The sequence below is a fragment of the Corvus kubaryi genome, unplaced genomic scaffold (assembly GCF_017639235.1).
Source record: "Corvus kubaryi isolate FWS band 111438036 unplaced genomic scaffold, C.kubaryi_AGA036_p1.0 66, whole genome shotgun sequence".
NCBI classification, from domain to species: Eukaryota; Metazoa; Chordata; class Aves; order Passeriformes; family Corvidae; genus Corvus; species Corvus kubaryi.
The window spans coordinates 3531717-3552052 of record NW_024582054.1 but is presented as its reverse complement, the minus strand read 5'-3'; the positions used below and the strand labels follow the sequence as shown (position 1 = coordinate 3552052).

The 20336-nt window shown below is 38.4% G+C and overlaps 1 protein-coding gene across 2 annotated transcripts in view; it reads right to left on the bottom strand.

Moving 5' to 3' along the window:
- DCAF5 (DDB1 and CUL4 associated factor 5) overlaps positions 1–20336 on the bottom strand; it is a 70907-nt gene that overhangs the window by 23395 nt on the left and 27176 nt on the right. For both annotated transcript variants that reach the window (XM_042047492.1, XM_042047493.1), the window contains exon 6: positions 10132–10345. In XM_042047492.1, the coding sequence (XP_041903426.1) occupies positions 10132–10345 (214 nt within the window). The remainder of the gene's footprint in view (positions 1–10131; positions 10346–20336) is intronic.

Sequence of the window (20336 nt, the reverse complement as noted above, 5' to 3'; positions counted from 1 at the left end):
CTGGCTGTTCTCACAATAGAGAATTGAATCCCCAAATGCATTCCTTTCGGTTTTTTCTGTAACACTAGGTGATATGGGTCTGACAAGTAGAAAGTGGCTTTTCTGGCCAAGACCAAGAGATTGCCAGAACCACCTCATGACTGTAGCCATTGCAAGAACAGTGCGCCACATGAAGCTTCAAGAATGGACACCCAAGCTGCCAAAGTCAGAAACACACCTGATGTCACATTTGGAAAAAACCCCTCAATTCCAATTAGTACTCTCTGCACAAGACAATCAGAACCTAAGGCCTCTAGAGAGCACAGCTGGACTGATGTTACTAAGACATTTACATGACCATCTGTGAAAATTTTTCTTTGATGTATTAATTACTAATAAAACAAGAAGCCAATATTCTCCTCACTAGTTCATAGTTGGAGAATAAGGATTAAGAAAATTAAAAAGTCACTTCCTACTACTAGAAAAGTCAAAGAAGCAATTACTATTAAGTTCACCAAACTCTAGTTAATAAGGCTCAAATCCTGAGAGAATGGAGTAGAATTTTTAAAAGGAAGGAAAAGAAAGGGAAAAAGTAGAAGGGCTTGGGGAAGAGTAGATGAAAGAATGTCATCCTGCATATGGTTAGACACCACTTTAATTGTGAACAAGGATTTTTGGTCCTGAGGGGATGCTGGAAATGTAATTCCTAGCAGAGTACCTTCTATTCACTCAAAGAACAAAAGCACAGATAATCAAATCACAGAGGTAAGCCAGGGGGAGGCAAAAACATGTGCATTCACAGAGACAACTAAATAGCTAAGACATCAAGCACTGTCCTCCTTCCACCCTCCTCCCAAAGCCAAACTCAAGCTGAACATAACCTCAAGAACCACTGAAGTGCTGAATTAGGAATCAGACCAGACCCTGCATGAGGAGCTCAGATGTCTGGGGGGAACAGACCAATATTAAACCCACCTGTTTCATTGTCTGCATTTTTGCTGCTGTATCTGACCAGGACTTCAGAAATCAACATTTACAGTATTCACATTAACACAAGATTAGACAGAAAAAACACTTGCTGTTAATACTGGAGGTTTTTTAGAAGGGCAGAGTCAGCTTCTATGCCTAGCTGTTAGCAACAATGACAGGAAAAGGCTTCCAGATGACTATGAGCTGCTGATTCAGAAGTTTGCCTTAGAAGGAAGAAAACTCTCAGGCGTGGTTAGAGTCTGCTCCTGGGAGAAAACACCAATTCAGTCTGAGTTTCAAGTACGCATAAAATGCTTAAAATGAAACACCATCAGGATTCTGAAAGAATTACATTGGACTAGCACTCCCCACTCATTTCACTGTAACTCTTCTCATTTTCTCTCTCCCCAAGGAAATTACAGCAGTTGATATAAATAAATGAAGATCTAATCTGCTGCTATAGTCTCGTAACAGTAGCATTAGCATTGCATTTTGCAGAGTACTACCACTCTAGGGAATTTATTTTTTGTTCTTACCACTGCCAGTTTGAAAGCTTTCAAAATCCCACAAGCTGCATTTCCTCAGGTGCTACTGAATATGGATTATTTCAATAAAATTTTATCTAAATTGCACCTTATTTTAGTTTTCAATATCCCCATTTCCTGCTCCTATAAAATGTCCTTTTGCTTATGATCTACATCAGAGAGATTTTTGAGCTTTTGGCCCTAGATAAGGGACTAGCAGACAAGGATTGTGTTTCCAAAAGTATCAGCAAGTCTCTTGAATAACCCAACTAATGTAGGGGAGAACAAGAAGAATGTAGGAGACTTTGTCTTAAATGCACAAATAGAGAAGCACCATCACGGTGTAATTATAAATGCATGCACAAGCAACAGGTAAAGGCACAGAAATGATAAACATTAAAAAGTGAGTACTGCTAAGCTACTGGCAGGAAAATGCTTGTCAGATTTGAATTTCATGCTGCTGTTTACAGCTTTGAAAGAGACTAAACTTTTTAAATCGCAATTCCCACTCACTTGGGCATGTCTGCCCTTTCTGCAGAGGGGCCAATGAAACTTGGGGCAGAAAAGACCAGAGCAGACAGAATTTTTCTCAGGGTTTTAGTGAGCTGTACCTTAGCTTCTTCAAGTAATGCAAAACCCACATGCTAGGAAAGAAGCACAGAGGCATCCAAATTTGAAAGTTACACTGGTGCTTTGCACATGTCCTTTAAGAGACAGGATGTACAGGCCCTCTATTTTACCTGTAACATAATTCATGGGTGGGGTGTAGACTTCTGGTTCTTTTCCTACGACAACAGATAAAGAAACTGGTTTGGGGCAGTCTGCTAGTCTCAAGTCTTAATTCCTCTTGAGACTTGCACATCCCTTCTGTGGTGGAATATGCACTCATAGACATTGAGGAAACCACAGTTTGACATGAAGCATCACTGAAGTCTGAAAAATATTGTTTGTCTAAAAGAGATTGGAATTCACAGCAATCAGCTGTGAAAAGGAATCCATTTACATGAAGAATATAAAAACTGTGTATTTATCCAAGGAGGAAAGGTTTCCTAAGTAAACAGGTCTTATGCCATTTTATTCTTTGTGGCAGCTCTCTGTCTCAAAGAATTTCTAAGTGTAATTTCAAATTTGACAGAGGACCTGAAGATTCCAGAATTATGGACTGTCCAGAAATAATATTTTACGAAAGGGCAGCTGTCACACATAGGGGAGAGAGATACTCTGTAAGTAGCCACTGAAAACAAAGCAGTTTTGATACATAGATACATCCTACAAACTAAACATCAGGAAACCCAAAAGGGAAGTCAAAATCCCAATGATATCATGACAATCTGCTTCTCATGGAACTATTTTAAGGGGGATAAACAAGCTATAAACAAAAAGAAGCAAAAAGTAAGAAAGCTCCCCTCATACACACATGCATATTTGTCTGTGATTGTGTATATGTGTATGTGTATATATATATATATATATATATATATATATATATGTATGTATATAAAAACCACAACCATGAACACAGGTCTTGTTATACATTACATGTTTTGTATGAAAAGTATTTGACAGAACACAATCAAATTTTTTTATAGCTTCTTCTAGACCGTTTGTGGTGCCAAGACTGCTCCACATATCCTCCTTACAAAAAAAGCTTCCCCTGCTATTTTTCCCATTTTTAAAAATGACTGATAATTTACAATTTGATAATAATTTCATGATATCTGCATTTCCTGCAGGTAGAAAACCCACATATTTGCTTGCAATTCATCTTCCTATTGTTAGAGTACCTACTAACTGGATGGGAAACTAGGTAAGGACACAACTACAGAGGAGGAAAAGACTTTTTCAGTAGTTAAAAGGCATCAAGAAACAAAGAAGCAAGGAAACAACAGGGCAAAACAATTAAGAAATAAACAACAGTGAATTAGTCAAGTATTTCCATTTCTTTGCAATTCCTGATCTGTCAGGCTGGTAGCTTTATGTTGATGAATTCAGGTTTTTAGTATAGCATTCTCACTAAGTACAGCTTGAAAGACTGCTGTAATGATCATCAGCTGACTTCCACAGCAGGTATGTTCCCACCCACATGTCTTGTGCTAACACTGGCACTCCTAACAGCAGTGGTCTGATTCAGTGGCTACAGCAGTAAAACCTCATACAAGTTGTCATGAGTCATTCAATATGGTATTGCCATTTACGTATTTCAACCAGATTCTATAGCGGTCAGATGGGTGCCAGCACAGCCCAAGGGAAGTACAGGATGTCCCCTCAAGGCCATAATGCCTTGTTTGTACCTCGAACTGCAACCCCCATTGTAGCAGCTCTCCCTGCCAGCAATTAGAGAAGTTCTTCTCTCCAAGGCAGTTAACCAGGAGATGACAAAATAATGAGCAGTCACCTGTGCAAGCTACTAACCTCTTATTCCTGTCTTTCGAAGAAAAACCTAAAGTAAGAGGATACATAACTGAGGAAGCTCTCTCTGAGAAGTGTTTTGGAAAACTTATGGCTAAGAAAAGAATTTGCCTACAAGCTATCTACACAACCTTTTATCTTCTGCTTTATAATACATTCTGGAGCACAAATTATGGGGTTTAAAAAAAATATTTAACAAAATCAAAGAGGTCTCACAACACTGTGAAAACAGACATCTTTTTTCACACGAGCCAGGACAAACTGTACTCTTTACATACTAACCTGTACTCTCTGGGACTGTTTTTCAAGAGGCTGAAACTGGCACAAAAAAGAGCTTTAAAGTTTTCCATCTCAGCCTGAGAATCAAACAGGTGCGTCCGAAAGGCTTTTAACAACAAAAGCTTTGTTCCTCAGTAAGGAGCACACCTATCTCATGAACTGGAAAAAGTAAAGCTGCGACACAGCAGACTGGAGAAATACAAATTGCTTCTAGTACATAAATTTCAAAGCCAAAAATTTGTATTCCCACTCCCTAAATCCCTAATCTTATAAACAGCCAACTCTGTGTGGGGCAATTTCAAATGCTTACAGAAGCATCATTGGGAACAATCCATCAATGTTCTTACAGCTGCCTTTTTGTGATGCAGGAAGGCTGTAACTAATTTTATTAATGAACAAAAGCAACTTAGAAATCCTTACTGAGGATTTCTATGGCAGGGAAAATATTTCTATTACATTACAAAGAAATCAACAAGTTTATCTGAGCATATGAGAGGTGCTACTAAACTACAGATCTCCTGTGATGTACTATGAGGGAGATATGAGCCTGCAAAATTCAAAGTCTCCTGAGTCTGAGTTCCACTCCACCAGAATTTAGTTTCAGTATGGGTCCTTTTGTGCTTACGTATTGCTGTGCAGATGTCTAAAAACCTCCCCCAAGGGCTTATAGGAATGCAGAAGAGAAGGGAGACAGGAAATGGGGCTGGCAGGATGTACCAGGAATGGGGGAAGAAGCAATCAGAAGAGAAGAAAACTCATAGCTCCTGCTGTCAAGACCTTGACTCTGAAGAGACATTTTCAGTATGAGCCTCCCAATGTCAATTACCAAAAACAATGTGGAAAAAAAAAATAATTTCACTGCTAGCTAAATCTCATGTATGAACCGTATACGTATGTATTATGCATATAGCTGGAATTTAATCTGCTATTTAGATAAAGCAAAAAAAATACAGTTTCATCAGTAATTCTTGGAAGAAATCAAATTTAAGACAGAGTAAGACATCAATTTTCTTTTTATCCAAGCACAGCAACATATTTGCACACTGAATGCTTTTCATATATTAAGAAATGCTGACTGCAACAAGCTACTATTCATTAAGAAGTTGTCTGTGCACAGGAAACTTACGACACATTCTCTCAAAGAATAATTCCCTTTCTTCTTGCTAGTTCTCAAACCTAGACATTGATAAGCACTACTTCCCATGATAAATGACCTTCAAATTAGATGGCACAAAGAACACCACTGAAGAAAAGTTCTCTTTCTTTACAAAGGCAGTATACAAACATACAAGACCCCTGGCACCTACACAACTAACCTTGTTTTTGGAAGAGTTACATTCATGTAATAATTCTGTCCTGCAAAAAGCTGGCTTGTCCCTAACCAGGGTTATTTAGAACACGGATTTCAACATAATGAGGGCTGTAACTTTATAGGGAGTTGGAGCAGCCTTGCAGTACCGTGAGCAGTGCATTCCTGAAACTCTCCTATACCAGTGTAATGTCAACAGAAAAGGCTGAGTGGTGATGTAATGTCTGAGGGCATGCCAGAGTCAAGACACTTTTTGTTTGATTCACAGGGTACAAGCTATTTCCCCCCACCCACACTTTTTTTAAACAGGCAATACGCAGTTGATTTTACAACCACAAGCGTTACAGAGCCTCACATTATCTACACAGGGAAAAAACAGGAATGAACCGATAGCATTCATCATTGTGACACAGGCAACAATCCTTGAGCAAGAAAAACTTTTGGACTATTTTAGTTTGGTTGGGTTTTGTGGTTTCTTTCTGGGCCTTTTTTATGCTGTTGCCCATCACTATAGCCTCTGAGGCTCCTACTCTTAAAAATACATTTGGGTACCTGAAGTCCTGCAATACTTTCTGTATCCTCAGATGCAAGAAGATATTTTCTATACCAGTCTAAAAACTAAAAATCCTTAGTATTTAATCAACATTTCCCAAATTCTAATGCTGACAAGAAGAATGGGAACTCCCCCGGCACCATGACATGACTAGAGAGTCTCACACATTTAATATTTTTACATAATCAAACATCTGTGCACACTAAAGTCAGTGGGGCTTGGGTGTATAAATAAACTGTTTTGTTTTTAAAATTCTGGACCTGGGTGCCCAGAAGTATGGATAAATTACAGTCTCAGACAAATCTCTACAGCCAACAAAGGCAGTGGGAAGCTGAGAGTCACGCTTGATCCATCCAGACTACCTAACCCTTCCTCTCTTTCACAGCTGTATGACTCAAGTGAGCTCCTGGATAATGCAAACACCGTACAACTTTGAACCCATTTATAACCAACATCAGAGCTCTTCTTCAAAGAATAGAAAAATCGGTGTCATGTGAATTAGGTCATTACGCCAATAACATGGACAAAAGAAAAAGTTCTGAGAAAATGAAGGTGGGTGCAAATAAAACATCAACTAAACAATGCCTCTCAAGCTTTGGTAGTTGCAAGAAATAAGAAAAGCATGACTGTGGCATCTCTAGAAAAATGCTTATGTATATATATATACTGCTCATTGACTTTGAAATCAGGCTCACAAGGACTAGGACAATAAGTTTTGGAGGAATAGTTTGCAAGGCCACAAAGAGAAACTAAGCTGTTTATCTTCTAAGATCCTGTCACTTAGCTTGTGCTGCCACCCACAATACCTGCAACAACTCAAAACCATATAAGCATTTCAGAATGTGTTCTTAAACTTAAAACCTCAAAAAATCATTGCAGTTAACAAGTGAGTCTTTCTGCATTTTGTACCTTAAAGCATTAATGATATATCATTCTTTGCTAAGAGGTTTCAATCTACTTGTATCAGAGATGCTCCAGTGAAAGGAGGTGGTATACAGATCACTGCACACCTGCTGGTTGCAGACTTCCCTCTAGAGTGACATGTCAGGAGTTCTGGCTCAAAGTCCTTTTGGGTACCTATCACAGTCTGTGAGCACTAAAAAAACAATACTGAGGAAATATTAGTATAAAGTCTAATCCCCATCAGCAGACAAACCAATCAAACTATTCCCCAACTAGTAGTCTGTGTTCTATTTCTGCAAAGAAATTTCATCAATTTAACACACATACCCTGTCAAAGTAAGAACAATACTTCTGGTCATTTAGGGAAGTTAAGCATTTGGCCTCTTAAAATATAAGGGCAATGTCCAAGAGAACTCTTAAGTTGTGTGCTTGCAGCTCAGAATCTGCTCATTTCTGCCATATCAGAATCCAACTGTTCCATATGGAACAGGATGTTATTTACCTTTACTGTAGATTTTCACCACTGTGTTAAAACAAATTTCCAAAGGCAACCCAAAACTAACAGTTATGGGGTTTTAAACCCTGATGGTCATAATTTACGAGAAAACTTCCTGAGCAAACCACTTTCTATGTACAAACTTCAGAGAAAGATTAGCAAAGACTATAGTTCTGTGAGGAGCTGAGTCTTACAGAGCTGAAAGGCCATCTCTTCATCTCTCACCCATCTTCTGATCCCTATATCACATCCAAATGCTTGTCAGAGCTCTCTGGGTGTCAGTACAAGTCATTAACCCAGGAAAAGAAGTAAATGCTACTGCCAAGTTAGAAGTGGTATCAGTGAAAGGTCTTACATCACGCCTCTGCTGGATAAGAAAGGCCTCCCCCTTTCAGCAGTTCACTTTTTTCCCCAATGCAATTGCATTCTAAGCACTGATGAGTTAAAGATAATCCTTTCTTATTAAAGTTAAAATATACAATAGAAATGCTACTTTATGAGAGGAACTACCTGTGCAGACAACACATAATAATTTTTGAACATGGGAGACTCCCATTTTTAATTTACTATGCTCTATAAGAAAGGTAAATCTAACTATTTCAGACAGCTTAAAAGAGAAAAAAAAGATCAAGTTGGCAGTTTAATAAGGACGAAAAGAAGAATCGAAGACAGAGAAAATCAGAGGTGCAATGTGAAAGAATTGCTGAAGAAGTGTTCCTACCACAAGTGCCACTCACAATTTGAAACAACCTTCTTATCCACAAGTCCCTTCAAATGAGCCTTAGCTCACACAAAATTTTGATCCTATGAGGAAATACAACCAAGGTATTCTGTGAAGCTTACTTTGCATAGATCTCAAATGAAAGACATTCTTTATAAAGGCTAAGAACAGCAATATTAAAAGGTAGAGGGGACTGGAGCCAGATTAAATTGGATACAGAATTATTTCTTCTTCTGATGAATTCTGATTTGCAGGGGTGAAGACTTGTATACATTAAGCAAAAGCATACTTGTTGTATAGAAGGGCAAAACTCAAAAAACATTGTAGTTTTTTTATTCACCTTATCTATCTTACAGTAGTTTCCAACTCTAACCTGCTTTTCTAGATATACTTGCAACTGGAATTGGGTTCTCTGTAAAAGGCAGTCCCTAAGGGCTATCCCTAGTGTTGACAGTCTTAGTCACAGAATTTGAACATTACTGGACAGTTTCAGACATAGAGTTGGAGCATGTGTTGGCATTTTCTAAATTCATTATCTTTTTTCCTTCCAGTTAGAAGATGGGTACAAGCTTGTGTCTAAATGTCAAATTCCACATCTCTCTAACATTCCATATTAAACTTCATCTTCCCTATTAGCTTCATATAGCTTTATGTGAGAATATAATTGTCTTTTGCTCTGTTTTCCAACTCATAGCAGCATTATGTGCTGCTACTTATCAGAACAGAAAGTCTGTCAAGCCACAAGAATATAAAGTTTTTTAAAAATGTAGGCTCCTGAAGTATTGCATCACCCTGATACAGAACAGACAAACTCTTCCTGTTAAAATAATACCATACCCATCAGAAAATAGCTTAGAAAGCAGAGCAACATATACTAAGACTTTCCTCTACATCTTTAGTAACAGATGAGAAGCTAAATTTTATGTCAGAGTGTACACAGCTCTACACTGAGTTCCAGAGGAGAAAAGTGTTATCTTTAGGCTGACTAAACAGTGGACCACAAATTGTCAGTGGTTTTCTTCTTAACCAATACATGTGTTTTCCCATTCTTTGTAGTAAGCCACTCAATTGTTTTAAGAGAGTTTCATTATCACATCTTCACACTCCTGTCAAAAGCTACGCAGAACTAAGGAACACTGCTCAAGTTCAGCGACATGAACGTATTTTCTACTTGCAATCTGAAAGAAGCTCAACTCTGCCTCCTGCAGCAGCAGCAATAGAATTAGTGATGAAATTCTTCCTGCAAGAATTTTGCTGATGACAATTAAGAAATTTTCAGACCATAGTTTGATACTATCATAGCTTGAAAATACATCTTTTGTCCTTAAACAGTGCCAGTGGTTATTAAATACAGTTGTCCAAAGACAATATCTGGCTCAAGAATCATATGAACTTCTGTTAGTCACTTGATGTGTGACCTATTTCTTGGTGATTAGTAGTAGGGACAGAGCCCTGCCTCAGTGAAGGAGCAGACTATTCCTTCCTAATCACCTGCCATCACCACTTACAGAACACTGACCTACAAAGACCTATCCTACCTGGTCCATTAGCAGAGTATTAAAAGAGAAACATTATAATTTGAAATAAGAATCAGTAACTCTGTAAATATGCAACATTTACATTTTGTGGGATTGCCTCTATGTTACCCAGTATCAATATTGTAATGCAAGGAAGATGCTTCCTTATCCTATGTAGATGAGTAGATAACATTGTATTAATTGGACCGAAAAAGACTGCAAATATTTTCTTCTGAATATAATCTTCAAAGTAAGTATTAGATCACATCAAACAACAGGTAAAATTTATCATGTGTTTTGGCATACATTTTCCTTCTTTCACAGCCCACATTGCAAAACAGCTCTGAATAAGCCTGTACGTGTCCTGCTTCCTGTTTTACCTCCTGAATCAGAAAAAAGCCACCCTTATAGAAGTGTTCTCAAACAGTCATGGAAACTCTGGAGACTCAGGGCAGCATTGCTTGCTTATTACCTGATCACGATCGCCTGCAAAACAGCAGCTCTTCATAGTACAGGAGTTGAAGTACCCTTGGTTGTCAAACTGGAAGACAGGCAGCCGGCAGTGGATGTCGTAGAGCACCGGGGGAAGGCGCCGACGCAGTGCCAGCAGTTGGGTGCCATTACTGTTGAACCGGACGCTCATGGCACTCTGAAGGGAGAGGTTCCCACCATAGCGAAGCAGGGAACTGGGAAAAGACAAGTGGGAACAAGTGAGATGGGCTGCACGTATGAATTGAACTACTTAAAGACAGAACTCTCTTTAATCTTACTGAGGCATTTCAATCCAACAAGCCCAGTAAACTATAATTTATTTAGTTTCTGCTTTAAAGCATCAGTTCCTGAAAAATCTTACTACGAAACCTGAATGACAAGCTATCAAAATGCTATGACTGTTATGTCTTCAGAAGAGAAAAGTTAAAGACTGTGAGTAGTTTTGTTAATAACAAATACATTTCCTGCATAGGAGCAAAGTTGGACAGAGCACTTAGCCTTAAAAAGGTTGTCCTTTTACTTCTGGGATGTCTGCCTTTGAGACTGACCCTACCAGCATTCAGCCCTTCTTTTTGTTAGCTGGTTCTTTAATCCAGGCAGTTTTTTACCCCTGCTCTGGCACCAGATGGCATTTTATCCAAATGTAGATAGGCTGGCCATTCTCTCTCTTCTGCTTCTATTTATATCTCTACAGGGCATCAGAGGATGTTTGAACTCACAATCAGTTCCAGAAGTCTTAAATAAAAGGAGATCTTACTAACATGTTATTGCAAGAAATGCTAAAATAAGTCACTTAGCTAATCTCAAACTAGCTTCATCTAAAAATACTGCCAAGTAGGCAAGACAATTATGCTATCACATGACATTACTACCTAAAACTCTAATGTGTCAGGATTAGCTGGTTTCCTTGTCCCATATAAGGCTGTATGTTCAGAGCTGGAGTATTTGTATCCATTCTTATTGACATATACAAAACAAAACCAAAGGTTCACAAGTTTCCAGACTCTCTCTTTTAAAAAGTAACAGAAATGGAATTTGTTCCATAAAGGAACATAAAGTTAATCAAAGCACACCTTAAATGCAACTTGTACAGATCTTCTGTTCTTTTCAAAGACTTCATTCAGTTTGTGTATTTGAAATGATTGTGTGTAGGGAAAGTAAGACAAAGATGGAAGACATTTTATCCCTTTTTTTGTTCAGTGATCACTGAAACCTCCCTAAACAGTACTAGAGCTCAACCTTTTGTTAAATTCTGTTTTGAGAAATAACCATCAAATCTTGTTGAGAACTGTGACTTTTATGCCCTTTCTTGACCAGAAAAAGCATGCCAGCTCAGAATTTGTAAATTCTAGAGGGAAGTTTATTCACAGATTTTAATGCATAATACTTTCTGATACAGCCCTTTGCCCCAACAACTGCGAAAACTGAGTCACTCCACATGGATGGGAAGCCACATTCCAGGCAGGTCGAAGCACGCATCATTGCCTGAGATACTGTCAAGTTAAAAACCATTGTTCCTAAGCCAGAGTTAAACAAAACCAATACAAAATACAAGGCTCTACATAATGAATGCCCTAGAAATATCCCAATTTCACACACACACTTTTGAACTGAACAGTCAAAGCCAGGACGCCACAAAGGCACCAGAAGTCACATTTTCAAAGCCAACTAACTAGCAAGTTCTTCAAGCTGGGCACCAAAACTTCTGAACACTTGTATCAGCATGAACAGTCCTGGTGTCTCATGTTCTCCTCCAAAGTTGCTGAGCTTTTCTTAATCATGTTCAAGGTATTTAATTAAAACATGAGAGAATGTAATACTAGAAACTGTAACCTTAGAGACAAGGATTTAGGATCCCTCTCATCAGCCCTAGTTTCTGTTCATCAAGACCAATAAAGTACTCAGACAGCTCAAAATACTCAGGCATTAAAAATCAAAACAAAACAAGATAACCAAAACACACATGACATTTTTGCCTCCCCCTCTTCTGATAGGTCTTAGTAAGCCAATTTTTTTTTAATGGAATTTTCCACTTCCTTAAAAAAAGATACACAAATAAGCTAAAACATCATAAATGCCCCAAAGCCCCAACCCAAGCGAGACCTCAACACAAAAAACTGGCAGAAGAAACAATCCCAGATTTTTTTTGGCTAAGAAAAGTCAATTTTTAATAAAAAGATATGAGTTGTCCAGCATGAGTAAGAAGGTCATAACAAATATGCAACAACCAGACAATGTTTAGGTGCAGCCACTGCTGCACCAAGATTAAGCTCCTCTCCTCATTACCAGTTCTCCTCCTTAATCCAAACCACAGCCCAGAATTCTCTCCTGCCTACAAGTGAGTGAGCCTACCAGATGCCCCATCCTTTGAAGTCTTCAAGCAAAGTTTCCATGGTTACTATTATTATGCCCTGCCTGAAATCATTTGAGATTATGTTTTATAGCAATAGGAGTGCAATGTTAAACTGGCTTCCATTCTGCTTACAGATGTTTCATTAAGCTCCTATAGCAGTCAAAGGTACCAAAGCAAACACTTGGAATTGAATTCTGTATTGTGTTGCAGTAACTTCATCATAGCAAAGCTCCAAAAGAATATTTTACTTCAGAAATTAAAGGAAGCAAGAGAGACTAGAACTTCAGAAAAAATGACCACATACACACATGAAAAGTCTAGAATTAAGGAGCTGCATAATTAATGCTCCTCTAAAGATCCACAGCTTTGCCTGCCTCAGACCCTCACTCCACACAATTCAGCCACACGTGTAATGGAAATACAGTTCATGCTGCAGTTTTTTTAACATTCGGCTCAAAAAAAAAGAAAAACAAACAAAAAACCAAACCCCCACACTAACAAAAAAACCCAGTGAGCTAGTTTGGCTAATACAGAAAGAAATACTACAATAGCTGTTTGCCCTTCATTTATAACCTAAGAGTAATGACTTTCCCCGCTTGCCTTAATTCTGGCCCCAAAAGTCTGACACTATAGCTCCAAGTGCAGCATTTTGCTGTACTAATCACAAGACAGCAGTTTTCTGTTTTCCCCACCCTGCTGTGTCCTGATTGCTTCCTCTCTGCCTCTTTGAAAGGATTTGTTAAATTAACTGCACAGTGTTTTCCTTTAACAAACTCTGAAAAGAGGCAGCAGGTAGTCAGGTGGGGATGAGGCGAACAAACTGACACAAGCCCCCACCAAACATCCATTTCCTGATCCAAACAGAGGAAAAATACTTGCTCTCTCTCTCTCTCTCCTCCTAGGACAGAACATCTGAGAGATATGTTCACAAATAAGAGGGAGGGAGTGCAGCTCATGGCTCTATCTTGGTAGCAAAGCTGCTCACCTAGTTCACAAATAGAGGATATATAAAGGATTTGAGAAGTCTCTCTTCCTCTGCCTCATACTGCAGGCAGTGCACATGGTAGCAGTATTGAGAACTGAGGAACCCCAGGACTTTGGTATCTTCCATCATAAAATTTTGTTGATTTTAGAACAACCGTGCTGGTTTTAGGAAAAAAGTAATAATTGCCTGAGATGACTTCTAGAGTATCCATCTCCATCAAAATTGCAGGAAAAAAACAGACAGCCCTCTCCAAGAAAGAAGCCAGCAGAAGTTATTTTCTACAGTATTAAACCACTACTAATACTTGCTAGTACTAAAGAGGATGTCTGAATCAAGAAGCTCTAAAGATCTTCAAACTCATCAGAATCAGGACTTTTGCACTTTCTGTTTTTGAGGTGTGGGGAGGGGAGAGGAAGAGACGTGCTGTGTTTAAGCATGTTCAAATGACTACCTCCGCTTTCCCAGTTGCACCAGGGTGTTGCTCTGTACCTTTAGTCAGTTCTACTTTTAGATATTTTCACACAGGATTATGTGGGGCAGTGTAGACATGTTTGGATATGTTGCTCATGTTAGAACTGCCACTTCTGCCTGCCCCTTACTGCATGCACTAACAAAGGAATTTCAGAGGCAACACCTTGTTGCAGTTACTAAAAAGTTTACTGATGCATCATGCCAGAAGCAATACTCTCATCTTGAAGACACAGACCATGACAGCTAGTGAGAAATCTGAAGGCAATACTAAAAGGACACTTCTGAACAAGATGAGTGCTCTTTCTGCCAGAGGCATTATTTTTATGAATCCAAAACCAGACTACTCGGATTTACTCTGCTTCCAAATTTGGCTCACCCAGACAGCTGTGGAATGCTGATGTTGCCTACCAGCTCTGGAAGCAATATAGAGAGACACATGCACTTCGAGTTTTTTAAAAAGTCATATTGTATGATAAAGAGAAATATTTAGTCCACAGATGGAACATTGCAATCCAAACACATATGCTGGAGCTGGAGAGAGGCAGAGGAGGGAGAGAATGGACGATTATATGCAATATGGTCATTTCCATAGCTGGATACGCTGCACACAGGCAGCAGGCAAGGGCTAACTAAATACCAGCTCAGCCAAACAATGGAAGGCTTTGAATCCATGAGTAGCACCACTAATGTAAATAAATCGGTTTCTACTGGCACTTAGTGGGGTGAGGGAATAAGCAGTATCACTGCATTGCAGTATAGACACTGTCCTTGGGACAGGGGTGTCATTTAAGAGGAAAAAGAAAGGAATTGAGCAAGGGAAAAGTGGTTGGTATCATAAACTGCAGTGAGTGAGACTAAGTTAATGAACCAATGACCTTAAAAGGAAAGAATGAACTGAATGCTTGTAACTAATACACACCATTGCATACAACTGTGTTTGTCAGCAATTCTGTAACCACAAAACTGAGGAACTTCTAACTGTGCAAAAAAAGAACTGGAATGAAACTTGGCAAACAAAATTTTGGCCTGGAAAACTGCAGAAAAGTTTGGGGGTTTATTTGCAAGAAAATTATTGTGTGTTTAAAAGGACACAATTCATATATAGTCTGAAGCACTTACAGCTAAATTAACCAGTAACAGACAAGTCAGCACAATATCAATAATCATGCAGACCTTTTTAAAGTAGATTATGAGTCCCAGAAATCTCAAGATACTTTCTTTGAAAAGCAGATAAATTGTGTCAAAGTTTATGGCATTTCACTACAAGTATTGTAAGTGTTAACAAAAGTGAAGGAAGTCCATCAGTGTCTTAAGGTTAGAAGGTATACAAGCCATACTCAAGATTTTATTATTTTTCAGAAACAAGTTCATTTTTCTAAATTCTATCATCACTACTTCTGATTATCTTACTACCTTTACAAGAACTGCCTCCTAGAATCCTTACCAGAAAGTAAGGGGTATTTGCTTGGACACTGAACAATAACCAAATAAAATAAAGGCTGAGTATTGTTAGCAAAATTAAACATCTTTGTTTTCCTTCAAAAAGAAAGTACAACTAAAATAAACTCCATCCACCAAGATAAGAAAAGTACAGAATTCAGGGTGAAGATTCTGCACGTTCAAGAACGTGACATTTCTTTGCTGTTTACTGTTAGAGTCAGAAACATGTAAACTAATACAAAATGGAATCTCACCATCATTAATGAACTTTCAGGCACGGCAAACTCTAAGGGGAATAGAAGCTCCAAATATTAAAATATTGCCCTCCAAACCACGAGGGCAATATTTTAATTTTTTAAATAAGTGAGATTCTTATCTGATAACTGACTTCAGAAACTAGAGCATTAAAAACATCAAACATCACCATTTATGTACCCAGAGTAACCCGACAATGCAACAGCAAAGGCTCGCCTGGTTTGGCCCTTATGACCTAACTGAATCACTGAATGAAAATGTTGCTTCATCAGTGATCTCAGGCAGTTCTCCAAAAAGCATTATGTTTTCCTGTATTCTGCCTTTTAACTCAAGAATTTCAGTACTTTGAGGAAGATGGCAAGAGCAGAGGCATAAAGTATACTAAACTCTCCCCCTCATCTGTATTACTTTTATCCTTTCAGGATTTAAGGCTTACCTCTGCCATTAAAAAGACTGAACAGTAGGAAATGACAACAAGCAAAAAAACCACCCTTTTGGTTGAATGTTTCACATACTCCTCCAGCTCTAGCCAAGGTTTGTTTTGGTCTTATTAGAGACCTGTTCCCAAATATTCTCCTGCCCTAGGCTTGCCCTCACTAGAGTCAGCAGGCACAAGAGTGTCCTATTCTCACTCTCTGCTTGAATCATGTAGGTCTTACTGTAATGTAAGTAATAAATGAGATCTAGTAGGCAGACAATTTGTTTTTCAGGAAAAAAAACGAACAGAAGAACAAACAACAAAACCCCCCAACCAACCAACAACAAAATTTAGCCAGATTAAAAAAAAAACCAAAATAGAGAACACAATGTAAAAAACAACTGTCCAACAGCCACAAGCAAACTAGCTGAAACACCTGATCATTTCCATCCTTTTCTAATCCCTAAATTCTCTGATCAGAGTCCATTATTCAGCCTGTTCAGAAATAGCACCTTGTAGGATGGAGTACAGACTGTGACATAGAACATTGCTCAGCTAAATACAGCAAAACACAAAGGAGTAGGTTCCATTAGATAACCAGATAAAGAAGATGCAAATACAGCCAGACTTGGCATTGGAAGATGACCCTTAGGCCAAATGAAGGAACAGTAACTGTTCCCAAAACCAAGCATTCACCAAAGTAGTTATAAAACAAAGAACATGGATACCAGAGAATGTTACCTCAGAAAAATATTCTGAGTGTAAAAGTTGGCAATTCCTCTTGAAGAATGAATCCATTTTCATATCTTATGCAGAATCAGTCACATGTCAATACTGCAGTCCTATGATACATTTTTCCTACACATTTCTGTGCTGCAGTTGTTGTCTTGCATTAGGAAAGCTGAGTAACATCAGCCACAGATTTGTTCTTTTATCCGATAATATATACACTCACTACCCTTCTTTTCTCTAGTGAAGCTGCATGAATTTTTGATTTACAAAAACCACACAAACAGAAACTAAAGAAAACAGCAGCAAAAAGAAAGTAGGCCTTTCTTTTGTCAGGAAAATTCGCGAGATCCAAAATGCTCCTGCAGTAGAAGAGTCCAGTCTTGAACTAGTAAAGCTTTTGCCTGTAGTTGGTAAAAGATGAAAATAAATTTTCTCATAAAGCTAAGTGAATGCAACTGCAGACATAACTTTGGAGTCATCAGGTTGGTTCCACCACAGTTTCCACTGGACTGATGTTTCAAAGACTAATTCCCTTCTCTTACAATAGCATTAAACTAATATTTCAGATATTCTCCTAGTAAATGCACTAAGAGGATCCCTCCTTTGATTTCAGTCACCAATATTTTTTTAAATTTTCTTTTTTCTTTTTTTTTTTCTTTTTGAACAAAAAAGTTTCTCTTTTAATTCCCTCCACATTAAATGGAGGTATAGAGGTGATTATGGCATGACTTACAACGATTACTGACCTATTCCCTTAAGAAAGTGCTCTACAAAAACCCATTCAATCTGAGCTTCTTTTGAACAACAGATTATACTTTTAAAATTTGCATTACAAGGACAATACTTGGCACTTAAAATTCTTGCTTTAGAAAGACCTGGGTGCTAAAGTATTTCAAAGCTAACAAAAAGATTAAGCATCATGAGGCTTTTGAAGTAGGCAGTTTTCCCTTTTCTTGGTACAGGAAAAACCGAGGGCAAGAAAGGTCAACCAACAGACCTAACCAACACTGTGAAACAAAACCAGGTTTCCTGACTTCTTGTTTACAGTTACACACAGTGTTGAAAATCTAAAACCCGAATAGCCCCTCTGCTTGTAGGAGCAAGCTGGATCCCACAGAGCAAAGGGACAGTATTGAGCTTAAAGTCCCTGTTAATGTGAGGATGCTGATAGGTGTGAAAAAGTTTCATCTTCAAGTCAGAAAATCCCCCTGCGTATGATGGAGGGCAATCAAGACAGGAGAGGCTGAACAGAAGAAAGACTGTAGCCCTATCTGAGAACAACAAAGAATTAAAAGCTGAGCTACTAACAACACTCTTTTTTATTATACAATTTGAATCTCAGTTCTCCAAAATTCAGTCGTGTGTCTGATCAACAAATCCAGGGATGCTAGAGGAAAGTTAAAAATCTTTCTAAATACACTCTACTACAGGAAGGATACTAGCCTAAACACAGAAAAAGCTAAGCTAAACCCTCTATCCCAAGAGGGCTGACAAGGTCATGCATAAAGCAGGACTACAAATTAAATACGGAGTGTGTACATCTAAAACAGAAGCTAAGTGAGGGGGCCTTTCCTACGGTACCATTCCAGTAAATTCCACAATAAGGACAAGGCGTAAGGGTGGGAAAAAGAGACTATAGCACCTGTTTCACACACTTAAATACCAGGTAGTATTTGGCAGACTTGCACACTTAAGTATTTCCAGACTATCTATTAGTTGATGCTCACACCAGCAACAGAAATTATTGCTTCAGAATAAAAAATATTTAACAATAAATTCACTGATTTACATATTTCACAACTTTAGGCTGCACTCCTGTCTTTAAAGAAAAAAAAAATAGAAAAAAACATCAACTGACTGACGGTAGCAACCACAAAAAAAGTCTTCATATGCAGGAAAGTCATCAACATGACTAAAGCCTTAACGATTGTCACGATCTTTCTTTGCCCAAAGTCAAAAAAGACTCATTTGCAAGTACTTCCTTTTTTCCTTCAGTGAGAAGAAAGAAGGAAAGGCAGAGGAAACTACCTTAGGTATTTCTAACCCTAAAAAAGTCGTTGATTTTGGCTAAATTTGTGGCAAATACTTTGGAGATTTATTTATGTTTATAATAAGGAAATCAAAGCCAAAAGCCATCTGAAAAGTACTACTCCCCCAGATGCCATTACTATTCAAATGTTTCTTCAACACATCCCAAAGATTCCCAGAAAAATTCAATCCCCATGAACTTAAGCAATAATCTTTCTATCACATTAAAGGGAACTTTTGAGAAATAATGGAAGACAAATAGGGGGGAAAGTATCTACATTTAGGTTCTGTGTAATTTGGGGCAAATACGCCAAGTCGGATCTGGTTAGGAGATCTTCAAATTCTAGGCTGAGAAACTGATCAGTTGAGCTGCCTCAGTAGCACAGAAACATAGCAGATGAGGATGGTACATGTGTGGGATGAGGTCTACTTCCTGAACTGCAAGAGAAGACAAATAGTTATTTGAACTATTTGAGGTGGTGTGGTTGACCCATATTGGTAAGTTCCAAAATAACACTTAAAATTTGTTATACTGTAACCCAGCTAAATGGATTACTTTTAGCAGCACCAAGTTAGTCAAAATTCTCAACAAATTATTCCACAGGGAAGAGAAAGAAATGATAAGCCTGACAATGAGCAAGTGGTTGCCAAGATACACGCATTTCTCCTGAAGTCTTTAATACAGTGCGCTCTGCTCAGAGCAGGACTGACAAAGGTCTCCAAAGAGAGAAGTGCAGCACACTTCTATTGCACTGAAATAATTTAAACAGTAATTGCCAATTCAATGATGTAGTGAACTCTTCCACCTGCAGGGGCTTTGGGAATCCCAAAGCATTCATGCTGGAAGTGATGACAATCAGAAGCTTCTTTCCTTCACATGAAAAGTCAAAATGCAAAACAGTCAAAGTAAAACCTTAAATATCCTCATACTATTCCTGCCATTATGTAACATCTACAGATTCTACATTAAGAAAATTACTAGCTTTTAAGGAAAGAGCCCTGAACCTCGGTAATAGGAAATATGTAAATCACTGTCAGAAGCAAACCCTGTGGCTGGCCCCTGAATTAATATCCCCAACACAATCACCAACAATACTGGATCCCTCACTTGCACTTCCAGAAGCTCAGTATTTCATCCAGCATACCGGACATCTTGGTAACACACAGATAAAAAAAGGCAACAGTTACTTTGTAGAGTGAGCCCAGGAAGGAAAGCTAGAAAGGATAAAAACTCAGCACATGTATGAGCATTTCTCTGAAAATAACTGCCATCTCTGTTCTTATGGTATGATCTTTAAGGATCAACTAGCTTAAAGGCATGACCCTAGAAACTAAAACTGGCAACCACAGGAGACCTCAATCTATGGACTTGAACTCAGTTAGAATGCAGTGTTTACGACCTTAGAACACCTTTAACATCACCACACAGATTTTCTGAAGTCCTCTCTATGCGACAGTTTACAAATATCACCTGTGGTACAGATGGAGTTGCAAATACTCATC